The 19,595-nt window shown below is 48.2% G+C and overlaps 1 protein-coding gene across 7 annotated transcripts in view; it reads left to right on the forward strand.

Annotated features, from left to right (window-relative positions):
- The window catches only part of ASAP1 (ArfGAP with SH3 domain, ankyrin repeat and PH domain 1), a 293,346-nt gene that overhangs the window by 257,410 nt on the left and 16,341 nt on the right, over positions 1-19,595 (forward strand). For 5 of the 7 annotated variants that reach the window (XM_074316678.2, XM_074316673.2, XM_074316674.2 and 2 more), the window contains 7 exons: positions 226-311; positions 1,402-1,517; positions 1,674-1,741; positions 2,732-2,839; positions 4,811-5,039; positions 15,170-15,340; positions 16,252-16,359. In XM_074316678.2, coding sequence (XP_074172779.2) covers positions 226-311; positions 1,402-1,517; positions 1,674-1,741; positions 2,732-2,839; positions 4,811-5,039; positions 15,170-15,340; positions 16,252-16,359 — 886 coding nt within the window. The remainder of the gene's footprint in view (positions 1-225; positions 312-1,401; positions 1,518-1,673; positions 1,742-2,731; positions 2,840-4,810; positions 5,040-15,169; positions 15,341-16,251; positions 16,360-19,595) is intronic. The other 2 variants (XM_088798946.1, XM_088798947.1) reach the window with 2 other exon arrangements.

A 19,595-nucleotide genomic window follows, 5' to 3' on the forward strand; every position in this document is an offset into this window, starting at 1 on the left:
GGATAAAAAGGAAGGGGGAAAACCCATGGAAAAGGTGCCTCGTTTTATTATAATGAGTTTCTAACCCATTGAGTGACCATGTCTGAATCAGGACAATTGGAGAGTGCAAGGGAGTGCTGTTAGCTGTGAATAATGCCTGTGGGGTCCCTGATGTAAGCAAAGCTGCTCTGGACAAAGCGGGACGTGTGACCTCCCTGTTGATAACTTATTCTTGCCTTTTTAAAGGAGCTCGGGGAGACAGCCCTACATCTTGCTGTCCGAACTGCAGACCAGACATCTCTCCATTTGGTTGACTTCCTTGTACAAAACTGGTATGGTGTTTGTTTTCTCAGACTATGCCTTGTATGCGAACGCAAACCAGTCCTATTAATGTCCTAGCTCAGGAATCGGCAAGTTTTTCCAGGAAAGAGCCAGATACTGTTTTAGGCTTTGCAGGCCATGAGACCTCTTGTCATTGCTGTTCAACTCTGCCCTTACAGTAGGAAGGCAGCCGTAGACAATATGGAAAAGGGTGTGTGTGGCATGTTCCAATAAAACTTTATTTACAAAAAACAAATACGGGCCAAATAAGGCCTGCAGGCTCTCGTTGGCTAACCCCTGGCCTGGATAACTGTAAAACCCTGTCTCCGTGGCCAAAACCTGCTTCAGTAGCAGAGGCTAAGAGAAGATTTAACAGTGCAGGTCAACAGGATCTGAGTTTTCATTGTATGTAAATTTACTGTAAGACAGCAGTGCGTTTGGCTGGCTCAACAGCTGATTCAAATTTAGGACGTAGTAATAGGAGTGTAATATTAAAATAAACACACAGGAGATTTGAACTTGCTGTTTTCTTTATTGGGTAGATCTGTAAGCCACAGAAACTGGAGCCTATCCAAAGGAGAAAGCAAAATAAAATGATGAGGGGATTTGAACCTACATACAAAGAACGGTGCCTGGACACAGCCAGACGCTCTCAGTGTCCAAGCCCCTTACTTCGAGGTGTACTGGTTAAAGAGCGTTGGCTCTGGAGACAAACCGCCCGTGTTCAGATCCCTGCTCCATCATCCGTGTCTTGATGATCTTAAAAACGAGCACGTTATCCTTTCTGTGCCTCAGTGTTTTCACCTATAAAATAAAAGTTACAGTGGCCCCTATCCCACTGAGCAGTTGTGAGGATGAGATGAGCTAAGACATGGAAAAGCTGAGAGAGTGTCTGTCCCGTAGGCACTCAACACATGCTGCCTGATTGTCATTGTGTTGCTTATAAATTTGGGTGTAATGCTAGGAACATACTTTTCCCTGCTTATAAGAAATAGGTCTGAAACGACTCAGCTGTTAGCGCAGAAGTAAGTGGTTAACCTGTAGTGTTAACGTTGTAGCATATGTAAGTCATTGTTCTATAAGAAGAATTCAATTTTTCAGTGGGAACCTGGATAAGCAGACAGCCCTGGGAAATACCGCTCTCCACTACTGTAGCATGTATGACAAGCCGGAGTGTTTGAAGCTTCTTCTCAGGAGCAAGCCCACTGTGGATGTCGGTAAGAGCATGGCCAAGTGTCTCTTACTAAGTGTAGTAAGAACATTTGTTGGCCAAAATTGAGGCTTGCATGTTGCATTATAATTTGGTTATTATTCCTTGCCTTTCCGAGAGACATCCTCAAAAATTATGCAAATTTATTTCCCCCCTGTTTTAGTTAACCAGGCTGGAGAGACTGCCCTCGACATAGCAAAGAGACTAAAAGCCACTCAGTGTGAAGATTTGGTAAGCAAACATGGAAATGGGGGATTTGCTAAGACATCAACTGCCTTAAAATGTCATTCTCAGAAACTGGAATTCGAGATAAAAGAAGCAGATTCCTTTTTTTTGAACATTGGCTAAAGAAATTCAGACAAGCACTGTGGCTACTACATTTGAAAAAATGATAAATTTGTCCACCTGTCTTTTGAGTGCAGTTATGATGTGGGAGCTAAAAGGCATTTAAGGGGTATTATTACCAGGTGGGCTTATGGGTCGAGGTCACACTTTCTATTGCCAGACCGTTAGGCTATTGCCGTAGCTTAACAGTAAAGAAGAATTATTTGGGAGGCCAATTCGAAAAATTGGACAAGTAAAGTTCAAAGTGTATTAGTTTTTAAAATGTTAAACACACTAGTCTCCCCTCTCCATTCCTCTGAACGCACTCACCTTTTTTTTTATCCCACTAGTTCCTGCTTATTATAACTCTGGGCCTTAGCATAGTACGATTCTCTTAACCATGGGAAAGGATGAAATAGAAAAGATGAGTTACATGCCCTTGACTTTCTGCTAAGTGCCAAGTTGCAGGCCAGCTGTTGTACTTGTTCACTCTTACAAGACTCCCTGGCCCTGTGGGTGAATAAGGAAAGTGGGGTATAGGTGGAACTGGGACTGTCCGACTTAAAAGGCCCACCTCTCACACTTACTAACTCTGATTTTTTGCCCTTCCAGCCAAGAATTTACAGTTTTGAGAGTCATTTTAATCATATTTAAGAAAGCTGAAATTCGGAGAGAAGTCAGGTTACCAAACTAAAAAAGGCTATGCCTTTCTTTGCAGTTTCTCTTGGGCCTGTCTCGTGGCAGCCCAGCTTCCATAATCAGAGTTTTGCCTATAATGAATACAGTTTCTGGTGGTTAATTTGAAACCAGGAATCAGGTGGGATTTGCTCAGTGTTTCTGTAATACTGGGGTGTTTGGCATTTAAATTAAAACGGTTATACCCGCTGTGACTTTCAGCTTTCCCAGGCTAAATCTGGAAAGTTTAATCCACGTGTCCACGTAGAATATGAGTGGAGCCTTCGACAGGAAGACATGGATGAGAGTGACGATGACCTTGATGACAAAGTGAGTGTGCAAAACACCTCTGAGTTTTTCAGTGCTTCTACCTTTTCTGCACTAGGCAGACAAGACCCATTCTTTGTGAGCTTGTGTTTGGTCTTCTGACCTGGTATACCAGGGCCATTTTCTTTGCTTGAACCAACAGGATATATATATACATAGAGAGAGAGCATGGATTGGTTTTAAGGAACTGTCTCACACAACTTGTGAGGGCTGACAAGTCCACAGTTTATGGGGCACCAGCTCCAGAGCTCATAGTACAGTCAATAGTCTGGAGGGAGAATTCCTTCTGGATGTGTGTGTGGGGGGGGTGAGGGGGGCGCAGGGGGTCCTCAGTCTTTTCTCTTAAGCCCTTCAACTAATTGGATGAGACCCACCCTCATTATGGAGGGTAATCCCCTTTACTCAGAATCTAATTGAAATGTTAAACACATTTAAAAAAAATACCTTCACAGCAACACCTAGGACGGTTGTTTGACCAAACACCTGGGCACCATAGCTTAGCCAAGTTGACAACAAAATTAGCCATCAAAACAGATAATTAGTAAATAACAAATTGTCATTTATTACATACTTACAGATAGATGAGAGCAGTCGACACGGCACCTGTGTCACCTCAGCTCAGCTTTACCAAATGCCCACTGTGCCATTGTTACTGGCCCCATGTTACCAAAGAAAACTGACACACATGGGAACTTTGCAACTTGTCTCAAGTCTCGGAGCTAGTCAAGAGTCTCAGGGAGCAAACCTAGTTCTGTCTGACTCTCACAGATACTGAAGGTTATGCGTGCATTTTTCATCGGATGTATGTTGAGCAGGATGTAAAGAAAGGTCAAAGATGGTCATAGGTGGGTATCCTGAGGGCATTCACCACTTTGAGAGGAGACAAATTATAGTACAGTAGGTAACCGTGATAATAAGAGTTTGGGGACATTCCTGAGAAGGGCTCAGAGGACAGAGCAACTGGCTCAGCCTTGCCAAACAGTGAAGCCCTTACCCAGGAGGTGCAGTGGAGATGGGTTTCCCCGGGTAGGGAGGCGCTTGCCAGGCAAGGAGTAGGGAGGAAGGAATGATTCGAAGCACAGTGTATGAGTGGCCTTCGGGGCGGTTTGTGGAGAGGCGGTAGGCCGGGTCAGGAAGGCGCCGTGAGCCAAGTTTGTCCTTGGGCTTCATCCGCACGGTCAGAAGCCAACAGAGATTGATTGTTGGAAGAGCACGGTTTCTTACCAGCTCGGGCGTCCGTGTGGAAAATAGGCTAGAGTTGACAGAAACTGGAACCGGGCTATTCAGGAGGCCAGTGCTTCAGTGGGAGCTGGTGAGTGCACTCGGAATGGGTCCAAGGGACATGGGTGAGCTCTCCCTGCAGGACCCGGTGGCTCTGGATGACGTGAGGGTCCGAACTTGGAAAGTTGCACGGATGCTAAAACACCAAGGGTGCAAACACGAGGGATGCCTCTTAGGCACCTGGAAATGGTTTGGAACCCAAGAGGCTGGGGTTGGACTTGCAGGTCAGGTTCATCAGCCTTAGGTGTCAGTCAAAGCCAGCGGCGTGGATGTGATGACTTTCTAAGAGGACGTAAAATGAGGAGAGAGGAGAGTACCGAGAACTTCAGCACTAAATGGGACATGTATGTAGTCAGTTGCAAACAGGTGAAAAAACTGTTCAAATGTCGGTGAAAGTGTCCTGCGCAGGGGAGGGATTTGTTGGTTAAAGCTTGACTCTAACTGTGACCCGATGCTTCTGAAGAATGCTGCTCCCTAACCAGTGGCTCCCTAACGTGACCCTGCTAACAGTGACATGCCTGCATCCGTTACTGTGTCGTGGCGCTCAGGCTGTCATTGCGGGTGACCTCATAAGGCTCAGAGAGCCACAGGAGCCCAGATTCCCATAGGAGGCCTGCCTGCTGGGGTCCTCTCCACACCTGATGTGCCGTCTTGATGATTGTCTCACCCACTGCACTGTTATCTGTCTGCCAGCCGAGCCCCATCAAGAAAGAACGCTCCCCAAGACCTCAGAGCTTCTGCCACTCCTCCAGCATCTCCCCCCAGGACAAGCTGTCCCTGCCAGGACTCGGCACTCCACGGGACAAACAGCGCCTGTCCTATGGCGCCTTCACCAACCAGATCTTCGCCTCCACAAACACAGACTCGCCCACATCACCAACCTCAGATGCGCCTCCGCTGCCTCCTAGAAACGCCGGGAAAGGTACGGGCTTTGAGAGGGGCCTTGTGACTCCAGCCTCAAGCCAGGAGTCTACCCAGCTGTGGGGGGAAAATTGCAGGGTTCATTGGAGTGGCAGAGGACGGGAGGTGATGCCCACCCAGCACCACAGCGAGACAGACGGTGTTGTGGGCACTCTTTGTGCTATCTCGTGTTAACCTCATGGCAGTCCTGTCAGGCATGTGCTTTTTATGCCCATTTCACAGATGAAGAAACTGAGGCTAATGGAGGGAGAATGACTTGCCCAAGGTCGCATAGCTGATAGGTGGTAGAGTTGAGAGTCAATCCAATGCCCACATAGGCACCAAAATCTGTGCTCTTTCCTGTCTAATAAGGGGTGGAACTTGAGTTCTTCTTTGAAAAGTTACTGTCCTCTAGATTAAAATGCTTCTCTTCTGAAGACGGTAGCAATAACAGTGTAGTTAACAGTTAGGAAGCCCTGGAGGCCCTCAGCCCGGCACGTCTCATTTCATGTTTGCAAAACGAGGCAGGCACGACGACAGCTGCTGGCACCGTGCAGACGAGGGGCTGTGGTGCAGAGGTGCTGAGCTAACGGCCTACGGTTCTCAGCAATTTGGGATGCTCACCCAGGTCCTGTGCGACCGGAGCCCACCCTCCCGTGCTCTCTGAGGAGCCATGACCTGGGGCAGGATCTTACCCAGAGGCGGGTTACTAGGCAGTGCGTGGTCAGGTGCCCCGCGGGGCTGGAGTGGAGGGTGGATGGTCCCCCACCCTGTTCTGTGGCAACAGAGCGTTTGTCCTGGACCCTGAATCCATAGAAAGTGCCCTGCTCAGAAAGTCAGTGTGTTCTCCCCGGACAGGGACAAATTGAGGCACAGAAATGCCAACATGAAAGGGTCACCCCAGCCAGGGGGGAGTGGAGGGGTCCCCAGAGCTGTAGCTTCCGGTTTGTCCTCAGCCAGTACATTCAAATGCAGGGTCCCCCCTGTGTGCTCAGCTTATGCCAACACAGGTTTCCAGGGCCTCTCGGTACACAGTGCCATGCCTATTTGAATCACACTGGGGCCATTTTCTGGGAAATGTGAGCTTTATTCAAAACAGTGTTTTTTTAGAGCTTATTCTCCATTGAAATGGTGTTATAAATGGGAGCTGTGTTCTTAGCGAGACCCCAAATGGCCTCATCGATCATAAAATAACAGAGAAAAGTTGTATTAAGGCTTCGGCATGAATGGTACTCATCAAAGATAACCAGTGACCGTAACAGTAACAGCACGTGTAAGCCAGAGGTTTAGCCCACCAGAGTGTTTCTTACTGGTCCATACATTATCCTAGCACATACCTGAGTGAGGCACCCGAATCCTTTTAACCCACTAACATGCCGAGTTGCAGGCCTGTACTGTAGAGCGTTCCTGACTGAGAGGGTTCCTGTCCCCTAACTGGTTCCCAGCATCGTCGTGATGACCTGTCTAGACGTGCAGGGTCTATACCTGTTCAGAAGCCTCCAGGTAACGGAGAATCTTGCAAAAGGTCTACAGGAGAGAATGACACCAGAGTCCTGGGGGCCAAGAGGCCCCCTCCTCTCCCTTTAAGCCCTTTCTGTAATTTTATCTCAGGGGAACACAGAAACCCATGACTAACTCATGCCACACATCTCTCTCCTGCCTTGAATAAATTCTAACTAGCTCTTTACCCAAAGCCCAGAAGACAAAGACCAAGTTTATTTAGTCAGCCAGCTGCTGAAACAAATACTCAGGACTTGGCTATCGCAGCCGTGGTCAGATAAGGATAGACTCCCCCCCAAAAAAAAAAAAAAAAAAAAATCCCATAACTGAAAAAAGAAGTCTCTCCCTACTGAAATCAGAATGTTCTTCCCGGCTGCACACATCAGGCCATCAGATGGGAGATCAGGCCTTACACTGGTGAGACAAGTACAGCCTTCTCGTGACTTTTGTAAGGGTCTTGAAACGTGAGATATTCCTGCCACTAGCTGCGCGCACATACCCTTCCATTTGGAAGGGTGCTGATGTTTAGAATGGAGTTCTTAGAAGACGTTGTTGGTGACCAGCTGGTGCTCTGTGCAGAGATAATCCCCCACTGTTTTGTAGCCCATACATTTATTTCCATTTCATTCTGTTGAACCGATAGACCCCATTTGCGTAAAAACAAGGCTGCCTTGAATCTGCCACGCGGGTTGCTTATTTTCCACAGCAAGTGAAGCAGAGGTCTCTGCTTGCAGCAAGAGTCATTTCCACAACCGTGAGGGTGGGAGTCTGAAGGATGATGACTTTTGGGAGGCAGAAACAGACACTCATGATCAAACCCCGCTAGTGCACCAGGGGAATACAGAGGGGAAACGTAGAGAGAATCTGTCTGAATCCAGCTCAGGAAGATTTTCCAGCAACTCCAGCTGCCTCATCAAAATGCAAGGATGTTTGACTTAAATTGTCATCCAGCAAAGCCCCCTTGTGCTTGAGCAGGGTTCTAGTCACAGTTGGAAGACTCAGCGATTCAGAAGCGCAGACTCACCGCCTCGAAGCCTTAGACCCCTCAGCAGATGTGAGGTCCAACGAGATTTAATCGAAGCTATAAATTTAAGCGTGCGTGTTTCTCACTGGTGCTCAGCAGCTCCCCTGCCCCCACTTTACGAGCATTAAGACCAGCCATTGTTCAGGCTTGCCGAGATTGGTTTGTCTTTCATCTTTAAGCTAAGATTATGTCGCAGAACTTGAATCTAGAAGGATGCTGAAAAATTAACCCAGTCTGCAACCCATTAGAGAGATGAAGGAGCTTACTTCAGGTCACACACTGGCTGAAATAGGATAGAAAATTAAAATGGGCCCTAGGACTTGTCAAGCCGGATATTCTAGTTTCTTCTTTTCCGTTATGGAGGAAGATGGTCCATATCTGCCATGCCCGCCTCATGTCATTGTCATCAGAATCCAGAGACACAACATACGGAGAAAGTAGCTTGGAAAATGCAAGGCCCTGAACGACTGTGAGAGACTCGTATGGTGTGAGGCGGTGACCCGAACGATGTTTCTAGACTCTGAAGGACGTGCTGAGCAGCATGGTGCTCGTCCCACAGAACAGGTCCTTGAAAACAGATAGTACTTGCTTATAGTTTGTTTGATTTACCTTTTTAAATAAGTTTAAGCACTGGAACCACCGTTTGCTCCCACAGTGCGATTCTCTACTTTTACACAGCGATGACACAAACTGCCTGACGTGGAGATAGTTGTGGAGATGAGTGAGGACAGGAGGCATTTAAGCTCAGTGCCTGGCACTGGTAAGTGCCCCCTGGCAGGTACCACTGCTGGCACTGGCGCCCTGAGTCCTCAGCGTTGAGAAAGCGTCCTTTCGGGAACGGGGGCTGCTGAAGTCGCCCAGGTCTGGTACAGTAGCAGGTGCTCTGAATCCGGAAACCAGCGTGATGTCGGCTCCTTCACTCAAAGAAAGGATTTGTTAAGTAGATGAAGGATAAATCCCATCTCAAGGAGCTTATTTAACTGACTTAAAAGAACAAACTTTTCAAGCTTTTAGACACACGCACAACTGATACGCTAATTACAGTTCATTTTTATGAATTCAGGAAATGAGTCCCCTAGAATCGAGTGTTCCAGAGCCCCTCTGAATAGCATGTGAATACCTACAAGCATTCGTTCTGCACGTCACACAGGTTTTCCACACAGGGACTTCCTCCTCAGTCAGACCCTCGCCTTGGCCTGGTTACATGAGGCGGGCATGGCAAATATGGACCTCGCAGGTGATGGGCGTATTCACAAAAGCAGCACCTACCGAGGTACCTGCCGTCCCGAGGCTGCGATGGTGTCATGGAGAATATCGAACCAGATACCGCCCTCACCTTCCCTGTAGGTGGAGAGACTACTTACCCTCGTCACTCAGAGAATCCAGGCTGAGAGCAGTGTGCTCGCTAAGGCACATCAATCTGCAAAGCCAGACCGTGGCTGCCGGGGCCTCTGGGAGCCCCTGGGCGCCAAACTCAGAAGCCTTCTCTCCTTTGCTCCATGTAGCAGACTGGGGTTCCTTCACCCAAAAGTGCTCATCCTGTCCCTGTCGTGGTCTCATTACATTTCACTGATCTTGCCGAGTTTCAGGGTCTTCATCTGAACAACAAGGGTTGGCTGTCTGCCTTGCCGGGTCACTGCTCAGAGAACATGAAATCATGTCTTTCAGGTGATAGCTCGTGGCCTTCAGGAGACAGAAGTCTGCTCCGTCCTAGTGCCCGGGCCCTGGGGGTGTAGCGAGTGGGGAGGGCGCTCCTGCTTCTGAGCTGGCACTCCGGTGGCAGAGGGGACAGGGACATGTGCCATCTGGCAGCAGGGTACGCTGTAGGAGGTGCTTGGTTCAAAGATTAGAAGAGAGTCGGGAAGTCTTCGTTTCACTCTCTCCCACTTACGTGGCGGAAGTCCTCAAGCCCCAGGGCTGTGAGTGAGCTGTCCTTGACTCCTGGCCTGGGTGGGGCGAGGGGGGCGGAGTAGCCCTGTCTGTGCTTGTGGAGTGAACAAACCACAGCAGAACCAGTGAGTCAGGAGGGGGCACACACCACGCCAGATGCCGTGGGGATGTGTTAGCTGACTTGCTGAGAAGTCTTTCTCCAAAACGTCGGCAGCGTCATGTCCAGACTCAGCTGTGTCAGCATCTCAGGCACCATCCCTCTGTCTTTCCTTGGAAGTCTGTCGGTGAGAGAGGGCCGCGGGAGGAGTGGAAAGGCAGAAGACTTCCTCAGGATGTGAAGGTGGCCTCACGCCGCGAGTGATTTGGTCTTGCCTCGGAGATAGTTCCTATTAGCAGTCTTATTCATATACTGGTCACTTTACAGCGTCCTGGGCTTTTTTTCATCTCATGGGAAGACAGCCATTTGAGTGGCTTGATTTTAAAGCTTCCCATGGCCATTGCCTTTTATTCAGGTTCGATGTTTTTTCCGGCCTTCTTTGATCTGTCTCCCCCCAACCCTTTTTATAGCATGACACATCTGTCACCTTGTACTGACCATCTTGCTGGCCAGGACCGTGGCTGTGGTTTTTGCCCTCAGTGGTGGCTGCTGGCACAGGCTCGAAACTTAGTCACCTGACTGCCAGGGTGTGGAAGGGAAGCAGAGGTCATCCGTGTGCTTCTTGTGGACGAGAATGTGTGTGGCATTGTTAAAGAACCAGCCCTAAGCCACTAGAATCCCCTTCTCTCCTCTTTATTATCAGTGTCCCGGAAGGAGATTGAAGGACAGATAGCAAGTGCTGTGTTCTCTGTGTGGCGCTTGTCACTCAGGCGTCACACCTGCCGTCTTGGAATCCTGACTGGCTCACTGCTGGCCCTGTGGTGTCCCCCCCACTCCACTGCACCTCGCCTCACCATGCCGCTGTTTCCCCATCCGAGCCTGGACGTGATAATAGCTCCTTCCTCCTATACACACAGTTCTTCTCTAAATACTCTGTCTTTCTCTACTCTTTAAAGTAACATACATTTTCCATGCTTTTAAGCTCCATCCTATGAAAAACATTAGAAAATGGTAACGTTTTCAATTTTCATTTGTGTTGTCCAGGGTAGTGTACGTGTAACTTATGTCATTAATACTTACACGAGTATATGACATGTTAGAATATGTACCTTATGCAGTTGTTGTTTTTCCTCAAAGATCATCAGGATAATTTCTAAAGCTGTCTTCTGGGTCTTGTTTTTGTTTTTTGTTTTTTCTTTCTGGGTCTTGTTTTTACTTTAACATTTCAAAGATGTACATTTATTTGGTCTCCCAGCATGGAAGACCTCTGGGTTTTCTGTTTCACTGAAAACCAAAGATGCAAAGACACTGAAAAAGAATCCTCCTGAGTAACCTACCCCATGAATTATTTCCACAGACTCCTATGAGTGCCCAGGATGTGCCCTAAGGAAGCTGACAGCCTAGGAAGGAAGCGTATTTAGTGCCCTTAGGTCTTGTGGGGGAGCAGAGATAGGGCAGTCCCTGGGCACGGGGGGGGGGGGGGGGGGTGGGGGGGGGGTGGTACGGGGGGTGGATTCCAGGAGGCTTGAAATGAGGTGACATTGGAACTGACCCTTATAGGATGAGAGTGGGAAGGGGAGGGGGGACAGGATTGTCTCTGAGACCTCTAGCAAGGAGGACGCCGTACCACTCACAGGGAGAGAAGCACGGTGTGTCAGGGCTGCGAGCCCAGCCTGCAGTCACACGGCTGTGACTGGCCAGTGTCCTAAGCGTTCTGAGCCTTGGGGTCTCTTTACCCTGAAACAGAGGGTCCTGATCGCAGTACTACTTTATAAGGCGAGTTCTGGGTAACGCGTGTAACACTCCTGAGTGTGGGTGAGGCTCTCCATGCTCTCAGTAAGTGGTCGCTGGAGAAGTTAGGAAGTGGAGGAGGGGATTTGAAAAGCATGCTGATTGTGATTTTAGGGATGGATTTTTTAAGTATCTATAATTAGACGTAGGGGAATAATTTTTCAGGGCAGTTTTTCTGGGCTTAAGTGGATAGATTTCCTTGTTGTTGACGATGGAGTCCTATCTTGGTGAGGTTTTACTCAAACTACTTCTGTAAGAATATGTTTTCCCAGTAGGGAGCTTTGGTGAAAGAGGAAATACCAGGTCCTGGGAGGGTCTCAGGAAGTAGCTGCAGCCTTTTAAGAGCAAATGGCCAGGCCCCAGAGTTCAGAACCAGGGCTCCCCTGGCTTCTGACATGCAGTGTCCTTAGGTGCCCGAGCGCTGACCGACCACATGCTGGGCCCACTTGCTGCGACCGTCAGTTAGGGGCAGAGCCGTCAGTTAGGGGCCCCTCTGCGCTGATGACATTAAGGTGTGCTCAAGGCAGCACGGCTCAGGGCTTCAGTGGGGACCACAGGCGTTGAAGCTATGGCAGGATGTCCAAATGAAGTGCCCCAGAGGCTGTTGGAGATAGGACAGTGAGCCAGGCGTGTTGCCCCCTCGGGAAGAGCTGGGGGTCGGCTGTGAGAAGACCTACTAATGTAACTAACCTCAGTGTTATTTATAGTCGCTTTGGAAGACGAGACCCCTACTTTTAAGAAAAAGAATTAGAAGAGAATTTAACATAATAGCCATATTAGTGGCCAAATGCGGTTTGGGGCGTTTTCTCCTTACTTCCACAGGCCCTGGCAGAGTTATGGGGAGAAAATTGGCTCTTTGAGTCTTCTCCCCCACCTATTAATCTTGCCTGCCATTCCTTTTTGAATTTGTTTGATACTGTTTGTTCTTTTCTATTTTTGTTTTGTTTTAGCTTTCTTTATCCTGCCATGATTGCTTCTTTCCTGTCTGAGCCAATACTCAGAATTATTTTGCATAAAACATCCCCTGTAGTGCTGAGAGACTATTTACTCATTTTGCAAGTCTTCTGAGCTCTTTAAATCTTAAAAAAAATTAAATCTGCTTTTCTGGAGTCTAATGTAGTGTGTTTCAACCTTTTTATACTCATGCCCTTCGAGGCAAGATTGTGTGGCATCTTCCTTTCTGTAGCTTCTATTACAAAACAGCAGGTGGGTTTCTGTGGGTGTCTTCTATGAAATTAGATAAAGTATTAAATATTCCTTTTCAAACTTAGCACTGTCTCTCCTTATTTCCTTTCTCTCCCTAGTTTTGATCAGGCACCCTAAGTGAGACATGCTGTCTTCCTTAAGAATCAGTAGCCTTGAAACAATAGAAATAGCAGTTTATTCATCCCTTTATCCAATATTAAATTACTAAATTCAACCTACTATACACCAGGCCGGCGAACAGCCGAGCCCTAACAGAACCTGCAGCCCGATGAGGGAGACAGGCCGTGAACAAAGGCAAAGAATTATAGAGTGTAATCCTTGCTGATACGAAGAAAGAAGAAAGGACAGAACGACATGGGGGGCAGTAACCCCTTCATTTTTGTCAGGAGGCTTGGTTTTGCTTGGTTTGTGGCTTCAGGGTGACTCCTGAAAGTGTGGACACACACAACTTTGCTCAGAGACTTCGCTCTGTTAGCATTTTGTCTTCAGCAGTTTTTGTTTCCAGGCCGGATTTGGGACTGATTGAAGCACCTTTCAGATGCAGTGCCTCGGCAAATCCCTAGGTGGCGATAAAGATGAACTTGCTGGAGAATCTCCTTGTTGTCTATTCTCTATTCTAACTTTCCAAGAGGAAAGTTACACTTCCTAAGAGTAAGCATTTGTTGTTGTTGTTCTCGTGTGCCAAGCGCAGGATATGCTGTCCCGGCTTTCAGGAACAGCAGCATCATGTGACGGGGTAAGCGCCTCACTGGCCAGAGACCTGCCTTGTGGTCCCAGCTCTGCCCCTCGTGGCTGTGTAACCTGAATCGCACCGAGCCCCCACCTTCCTAGCGGCAAAATGGGGACCGAAATACCTCACCCACACACCTCACAGGATTGTTATGAAAGTGAAGGGGAATAGCATCTATGAGCTCATTTTGAAAAGTACAAAGCACTCCACGAGGTCAAGGCTTTGCTAACAATAACTGTTGTGGCAAAAACAAGATTGTTTCACAAATTGCAGTGACTGGTGCCATAATTAGGCATTGACTTGGGGTTAAAGGTAACGCTTCCATCATGTATCCCATCAGAGGACTGAGAGAATAAATTATATAGCCAGGGCCATTTCATCTGAAAGCAGATGCTGATTTTACTGAGATTGACAGTGTTTACTTCCAAGAGGAAACAGTGTTTGAGAAACAATGGTTTAAGTCGATGTTGGCACTGAGCAGTCATGGATAATGGGAAATACCAAAGCTTATTTCACCAAGGAAGAAGGCCAGCAGTCATTAAGCTCTGCTTTTAATATGCAGAACATAGAAGGCTGTTCTAGAGCCTTTCTGGATCTCCCGGTACCGACGATCCTGTGGTAACTGGGTGTGGCGGTGTTCTTAGCTTTCCTTTGTTTCTTTCCCTTTTTTCATTTTTTTTTTTTTTTAATGCTTGTGGAAGCCATTGTCCATGAACAACACAGTTAAAGCATAGACCTGGTGATAATCGTAAAGATATGTTTGTCGGGTGGACAGTTAGCTCAGTTGGTTAGAGCACGATGCTCATAACTCCAGGGTTGCCGGTTCGATCCCCACATGGGCCACTGTGAGCTGCGCCCTCCACAACTAGATTGAAAACAACTATTTGACTTGGAGCTGATGGGTCCTGGAAAAACACACTTAGTAAATAAAAGTTAAAAAAAAAAAAAAAAGATGTGTTTGTCAAATTGCCCAGCTTATAGTGCCTGGTACACACCAGCCATTCCAGCGTCACTTTGCATAAACAAAACTAATGACATATATACTCCTCTCATAACAGCTCTTACAAACAAACCCCTTTTTTTTTTTTCTTCAAACATTTGTTCAAAAAAATCAAAACATTTGCAGTAATACTGTGTGTGTGTGTGTGTGTGTGTGTGTGTGTGTGTGTGTTTGTAGTAATAGGATCACTGCTATCCTATCTTTACCACTAGAGAAAGTTGAATCTTTTTTTGAAATCTATAGAAATCAATGTGTAATTTGTGTAACTTGTTCAGACTTTGAATATTATGTGCTTTATGATTTCTAGAGTAATTCAGAATCGGAGGAAAAAGCAGTTTTTGGATTTCTCTTTTTTTCTAAGTAACTCTTTACGTTAGATCCTTGATTATTGATAGTTATTTAAAAAACAGAAACAAAAACCTGCAGGCAAAGTTTGCTGACTACAAGGAAACGTGGTAACAGAGAGAAAAGTCCCAGTCTTTGAGCACTTTCAGGCTGTGGGCCATTGAGGCGTCAGCCTGTACTCTGTCCCCCATTGATTTTGGTGGGGATGCCGTGTGCCTTCTTCCTCCGTAGAGTTTGCGATGATTCCAGCGACGTATTGGTTTAAAATGGGTGTGTTTTATTTTTCCCGCTGCACCTGAGTGATGTAAACGCATCAGCATTCCATGTTGACTGGCATTTTGTTCCTTGAAAGCACACACTCTCCTGTGTTGTAATTCCTTTTTTTTTTTTCCACTGGCAATTTTTTAAAACCCTATTTGTGAGTTCCTGGACTAATGGAACCGGCCGTCCCTAGCCTTTTGCTCCTGTCCCTGGGTGTCGCAGCACGTGTGATGTGTGGAAGTAGCTGCATGCTGGCTGTCCTCTGAGACTGGGACTAACCTTCCTGCCCCCATTCAATTCCTTTCTAGGTCCAGCGGGCCCACCTTCAACACTCCCTCTAAGCACCCAGACCTCTAGTGGCAGCTCCACCCTATCCAAGAAGAGGCCTCCTCCCCCACCACCCGGACACAAGAGAACCCTTTCCGACCCTCCCAGCCCACTACCTCACGGGCCCCCAAACAAAGGCGCAGTTCCTTGGGGTAAGTCATCCTACAGTCAAGGCCAGCGCTGCCCAGGGCCGGGCAGTGTGTGGGGCACAGTGGGCAGTGGACACGTAACATATTCAGCAAATGCACCGGATTGCACACCCGCTGGAATATGCATGAGTATGACCGTACTGCCTCTTAAGACCAGGAAACATTTTGGAAAATATTGAGGACCATTTAAAAACTGTAATAATAATAATAATAATGTGCTGAGCATTTTCTGTGCACCAGACACTCTGCTAATCAGCCTTCCCCAAAATCTCGTTGAATCACAGTAGCAACTCAGTGAGCTAGATACTGTCAGCCTCATTGACAGATGAGGAAACCAGGCCTCAGAAAAGCAAGGTAATTCATTGTGCTCACAACAGCCAGAATGGTTTTCTTAAAAGATAAAGTAGACACAGTCACTTCCTCACTCTGCGGTTCAGATAAAGGCAAACTGCTCCCTCCAGGACCGAGGGGGCCCCGCCTGGGCTGGCTCTTATCTCCCAACCCCTTTACTGCCACACAGGCCTCCTTTTACTTCGTGGGTACAGACTCTGTCCCTGGGGGGACCGTCCCCTCCCTGCACATCTGCCAGCCCTTGGAGAGGCGGGCTGCCTTTGGTCCTTCTCAGCTTGCATGTGTGTCTCCTGGCTCTCCTCTCTGAAGGCACTTCCTCCCCGCCCATTTCCTTCAGAGCCCCTTATCACAGTCGAGAAGTATTTCGTGCTGGGTTTTTTGGTCTCTGTGAGCTCCAGGAGAGTAGGGGTCTTGTCTGCCTTGTTCTCTGCTGTGTTTACAGGGCCTAGAATCAGGCCCCGCGTGCGGCAGGTAGTCAGTGATCACCTGTGACCTGACCCTGACTACAGATCACGAACTTCCACCCACAGGAGCATAATTGCCATCTTTGTCTACCTTTTTAGTGCATCACAACTCTTCACTAGTCGGTCAACAATTTAAGTCAAGATCGGAGAGTCTCCCCAGCGCCCAGCAGGGTCCTGGCCCCCGACGGGCACGCAGAGCTTTGCTGAGTGAGCGAGCTAGGTGGCATGTGTCACCTCCTCCTTTTAATGAGTTTCAGTGTGGCTTTTTTGTTTGTTTGTTTTTGAATCATAACTGGTAGGTAAATCAGCTGAATGCTTTTCAAGGCCTCATCCAAAGCCCGTACCAGGTGTTCCAAGTTTTTGGAAAAAGCCATCCTACCTTTTGCAGATTGGCACACCTGTCTGTCACCTGGCCCAGATGCCGCAGTGTGTGTGCAAACGTGTCTGTGTGTGAAGCCATTCCCTCAGCATCGTTATGTGCCTGGTGGTGGGACTTCTCAACCCACATGCTCACGGAGCTCACGGGCTCGTGGGGGAGACAGGCGGGTAAGGAGCTAAGTAAATGTTCTTCACTGCGAGGCTTAACATGTGACTCAGGTACTTTGGAAATGCTGGAAAAGAGCGTGTCAGACGGTACGAGAAGGCTGCTCAGAGGAGGGGACGTTTGCGGTGGGCATTTAAATCAGTTCCCAGGGGAGACGAACAAAGGAAGAGCAGTGGAGGACACGGCACAGGCACATCACACCCAGTCAGTCGGTCCTGGTGTTTTCAGAGGCTGCGTTCCAGAGCCTTCGTGTCCCCAGACTTCCTCCAAAAGGATCTTTCCCAGCTAACATTCCACCGACAGTCACAAGTTTCCTGTGCCGATTTTCATACCACAAATCACAAACTAATCTTCTTTTCCAATTTCGCTAAACTTGGAGCCTCTGTTTAGTCACTTCTTATCTGTGTAAAGGTTATCGTGCCTGTATTCACCTTACAGACGCGATCAGTCTACAATGAAATTGACCGAGTTTCTGTTTTCTGACTCAAGAATCATCACTTTCTTCAATGTCTTTCCCATCCTCAGCAGCAGGACTAGCAGCTGGTGTGTTTCTGTTTGTTTGGTTTGGTTTTTTTTCTGTGAATGGGGGCATTCTGTCACTAAAAAAACAGAGTTACTACTTTATGACGGTGAGTTAGTGCCACCAGACAGGGATCCAGGAACATTCGAGTCTCCAAAGCTGTGGGCACGGAGCCGTGTGCTGGTCTCTCACCAGCAAGAGCCTCCCACCTACAACCAGCCTGGAGGGACAGAAACCAAAATCCGTCCTCACCATAAGTGACAGTTGTCCACATGACAGACTTTGGTGGTGGTCACTGACAGACAACCCCAGAGAGTAATCCTGGGATATCAGGGCCGTTCCGTCTGTGCTGGGGTGTGTACGCAGATGTGAGATGCACCTGAACGCACCTGCAGACACAGGTCAGTGAGAGGCACATGTGCGCCCACAGCTGACTGCTCGTCAGGCAGGTTCAAATGGCTCTGACCCTGGTCGTCGTGCTTTCTGTCGTATGATCAGTGCTTGGTTTTATTTCTGCCTGTCTCCCACGAACGTTGTGTTCCAGAAGTCAGAGGCACGGGGCAGGCTGGGCATTGATAAAACACGTGGGGCATGGGGCTCCTAGGCAATAGGTGTGGTGCCTGCAGCTTCCCTCTGTGCACCCAGCTCTCCAGTGCTCCGATGTCCCCTAAACTGCCCTGAGACAAGGATCTCTGGACTGTCTGCAATCAGGACCAGGGCCCAGAGGGGAGACACCAGGCACACGAGCTGGTACAGGCACAGCCCTGTAGCTCTCCGCAGGCCTCACCTGCCCACCCCTGTAAACAGGACATACCTGTCCTATGGACGTACACAGGTTCCCAGACTACCTTCCTTCCCCTAAGATCTGGGCCTTTGCTCACAGTATGACCTCACCCTAGAATGTTCTACCCTTTGGTGTTAGTGCTTAGTCATCTTTCCAGATTTACTCTCCAGGGATCTGCTGAAAAGGCCTTCCCCAGTCCAGTCCGCACCCCCACTACCAGTCTTTGTTCCCCCGGCACAGGATTGTCACAGCGGTCCTGTTTGCCTCTGGCTTTCTCAGGGTATTGTCACCTCCTTCCCAGGGCATGTTCATTTTCTGTTCCCGCAGAGCAGAGAGTTCCCATACAGACCCAGTGTCACAGGCCTGGATTCTCATCCAGCTCTACCAGTAGCCCTGTGGCTTTCAGCACGTATCTCTGAATTGTTTCGTACCTCAGTTTCTCCAACTGTAAGATGGGCTAGTTAACAGTGCTTACCTAATTCTCAGCCACAGCCCCACAGGGTGGGCAACGCTGGGAGCTCAACTTGAAGGACACAGACTCAGAAAGGTTGTCACCTGCCCAGGTTCTCCCAGCTGGTACGTGGGGCGCCTGTGCCCCTGGTCCTCTCCTTGCACGTGACCGCTTGCTGATGCCGGCCGTTCCCTGTCTCAGGAGCCGTGTCTCTGCCCATGAAGCAGACACGGGAGAAGGTGCCTGGTGCACTCTGCCTGGCTGTGGTCCTCGACCCGTCCATCTGCAGCACAGAGCCCTGCTGTGTGGGGAGAGCCGCCCTGGGCCCCCCGTGCCAGAACCACAGCGTCCACAACACCCAAAATAGCACAGGCATCACATTACTGAGGCCCATACTGGGATGAACGCGGCCATCTGTCTCAGGGGATGGCGAGGGCAGGCTTTTGATCAGAAAACAGACAGGTCTGTGGGCAGATCTGGGTTTTGTGGGGATTTTGATTTTTGAAGTGGCATGTCATTAAATCTCACCTTTGGGGATAAAATGGTTTGCTTATAACCTAGTTTGAACAGACCAACACATATTTTAATACAATTTAAATAAAAATTAATAAGGAAATGAGGACAAATGGAGAATAGAGGTAGCAAAGAAACATAAAGTCCAGGAGTGAGATCTCTTCGCAAAATAACATAAAATTACATACGGTGGCTAAAAATAGGCCCCAGATTTTTTAAATTTATTGATTGATTGATTGATTTATTATTAGTTTCAAAACAATGTACTAGTTAGACATTTATCATTTGTATCCCTCACACAGTGACAACCCCCCTCCCCTCTGACATCGCACACAGAATAGGCCCCGGATTTGGCACTGAGGTTCTTACAGGCAAGAGCAAGGGAAAAACACAGCTAATTATCAGTTCATGGCAGCCATAAGATTAACCTTCTTCTCACACTTGAGAGTCTTGTAATTAATACCCGAAAGCAACTCCCCCAGGACCTCCATCCACCGGCAGGTATTCAGAGAAGTGTTTACCGTGTACACGTGGGAGAGCATGACGTGCCCTGAATGGATGTTCTGGAAATCACTTACATTCCTCATCCTTGGCCACTGGGACTTAAAGTTATATGAGCTTCTTCGTGGAA

Source organism: Rhinolophus sinicus, chromosome 6, assembly GCF_057876585.1.
Source record: "Rhinolophus sinicus isolate RSI-liver-muscle chromosome 6, RSI-T2T, whole genome shotgun sequence".
Taxonomy (NCBI): Eukaryota; Metazoa; Chordata; class Mammalia; order Chiroptera; family Rhinolophidae; genus Rhinolophus; species Rhinolophus sinicus.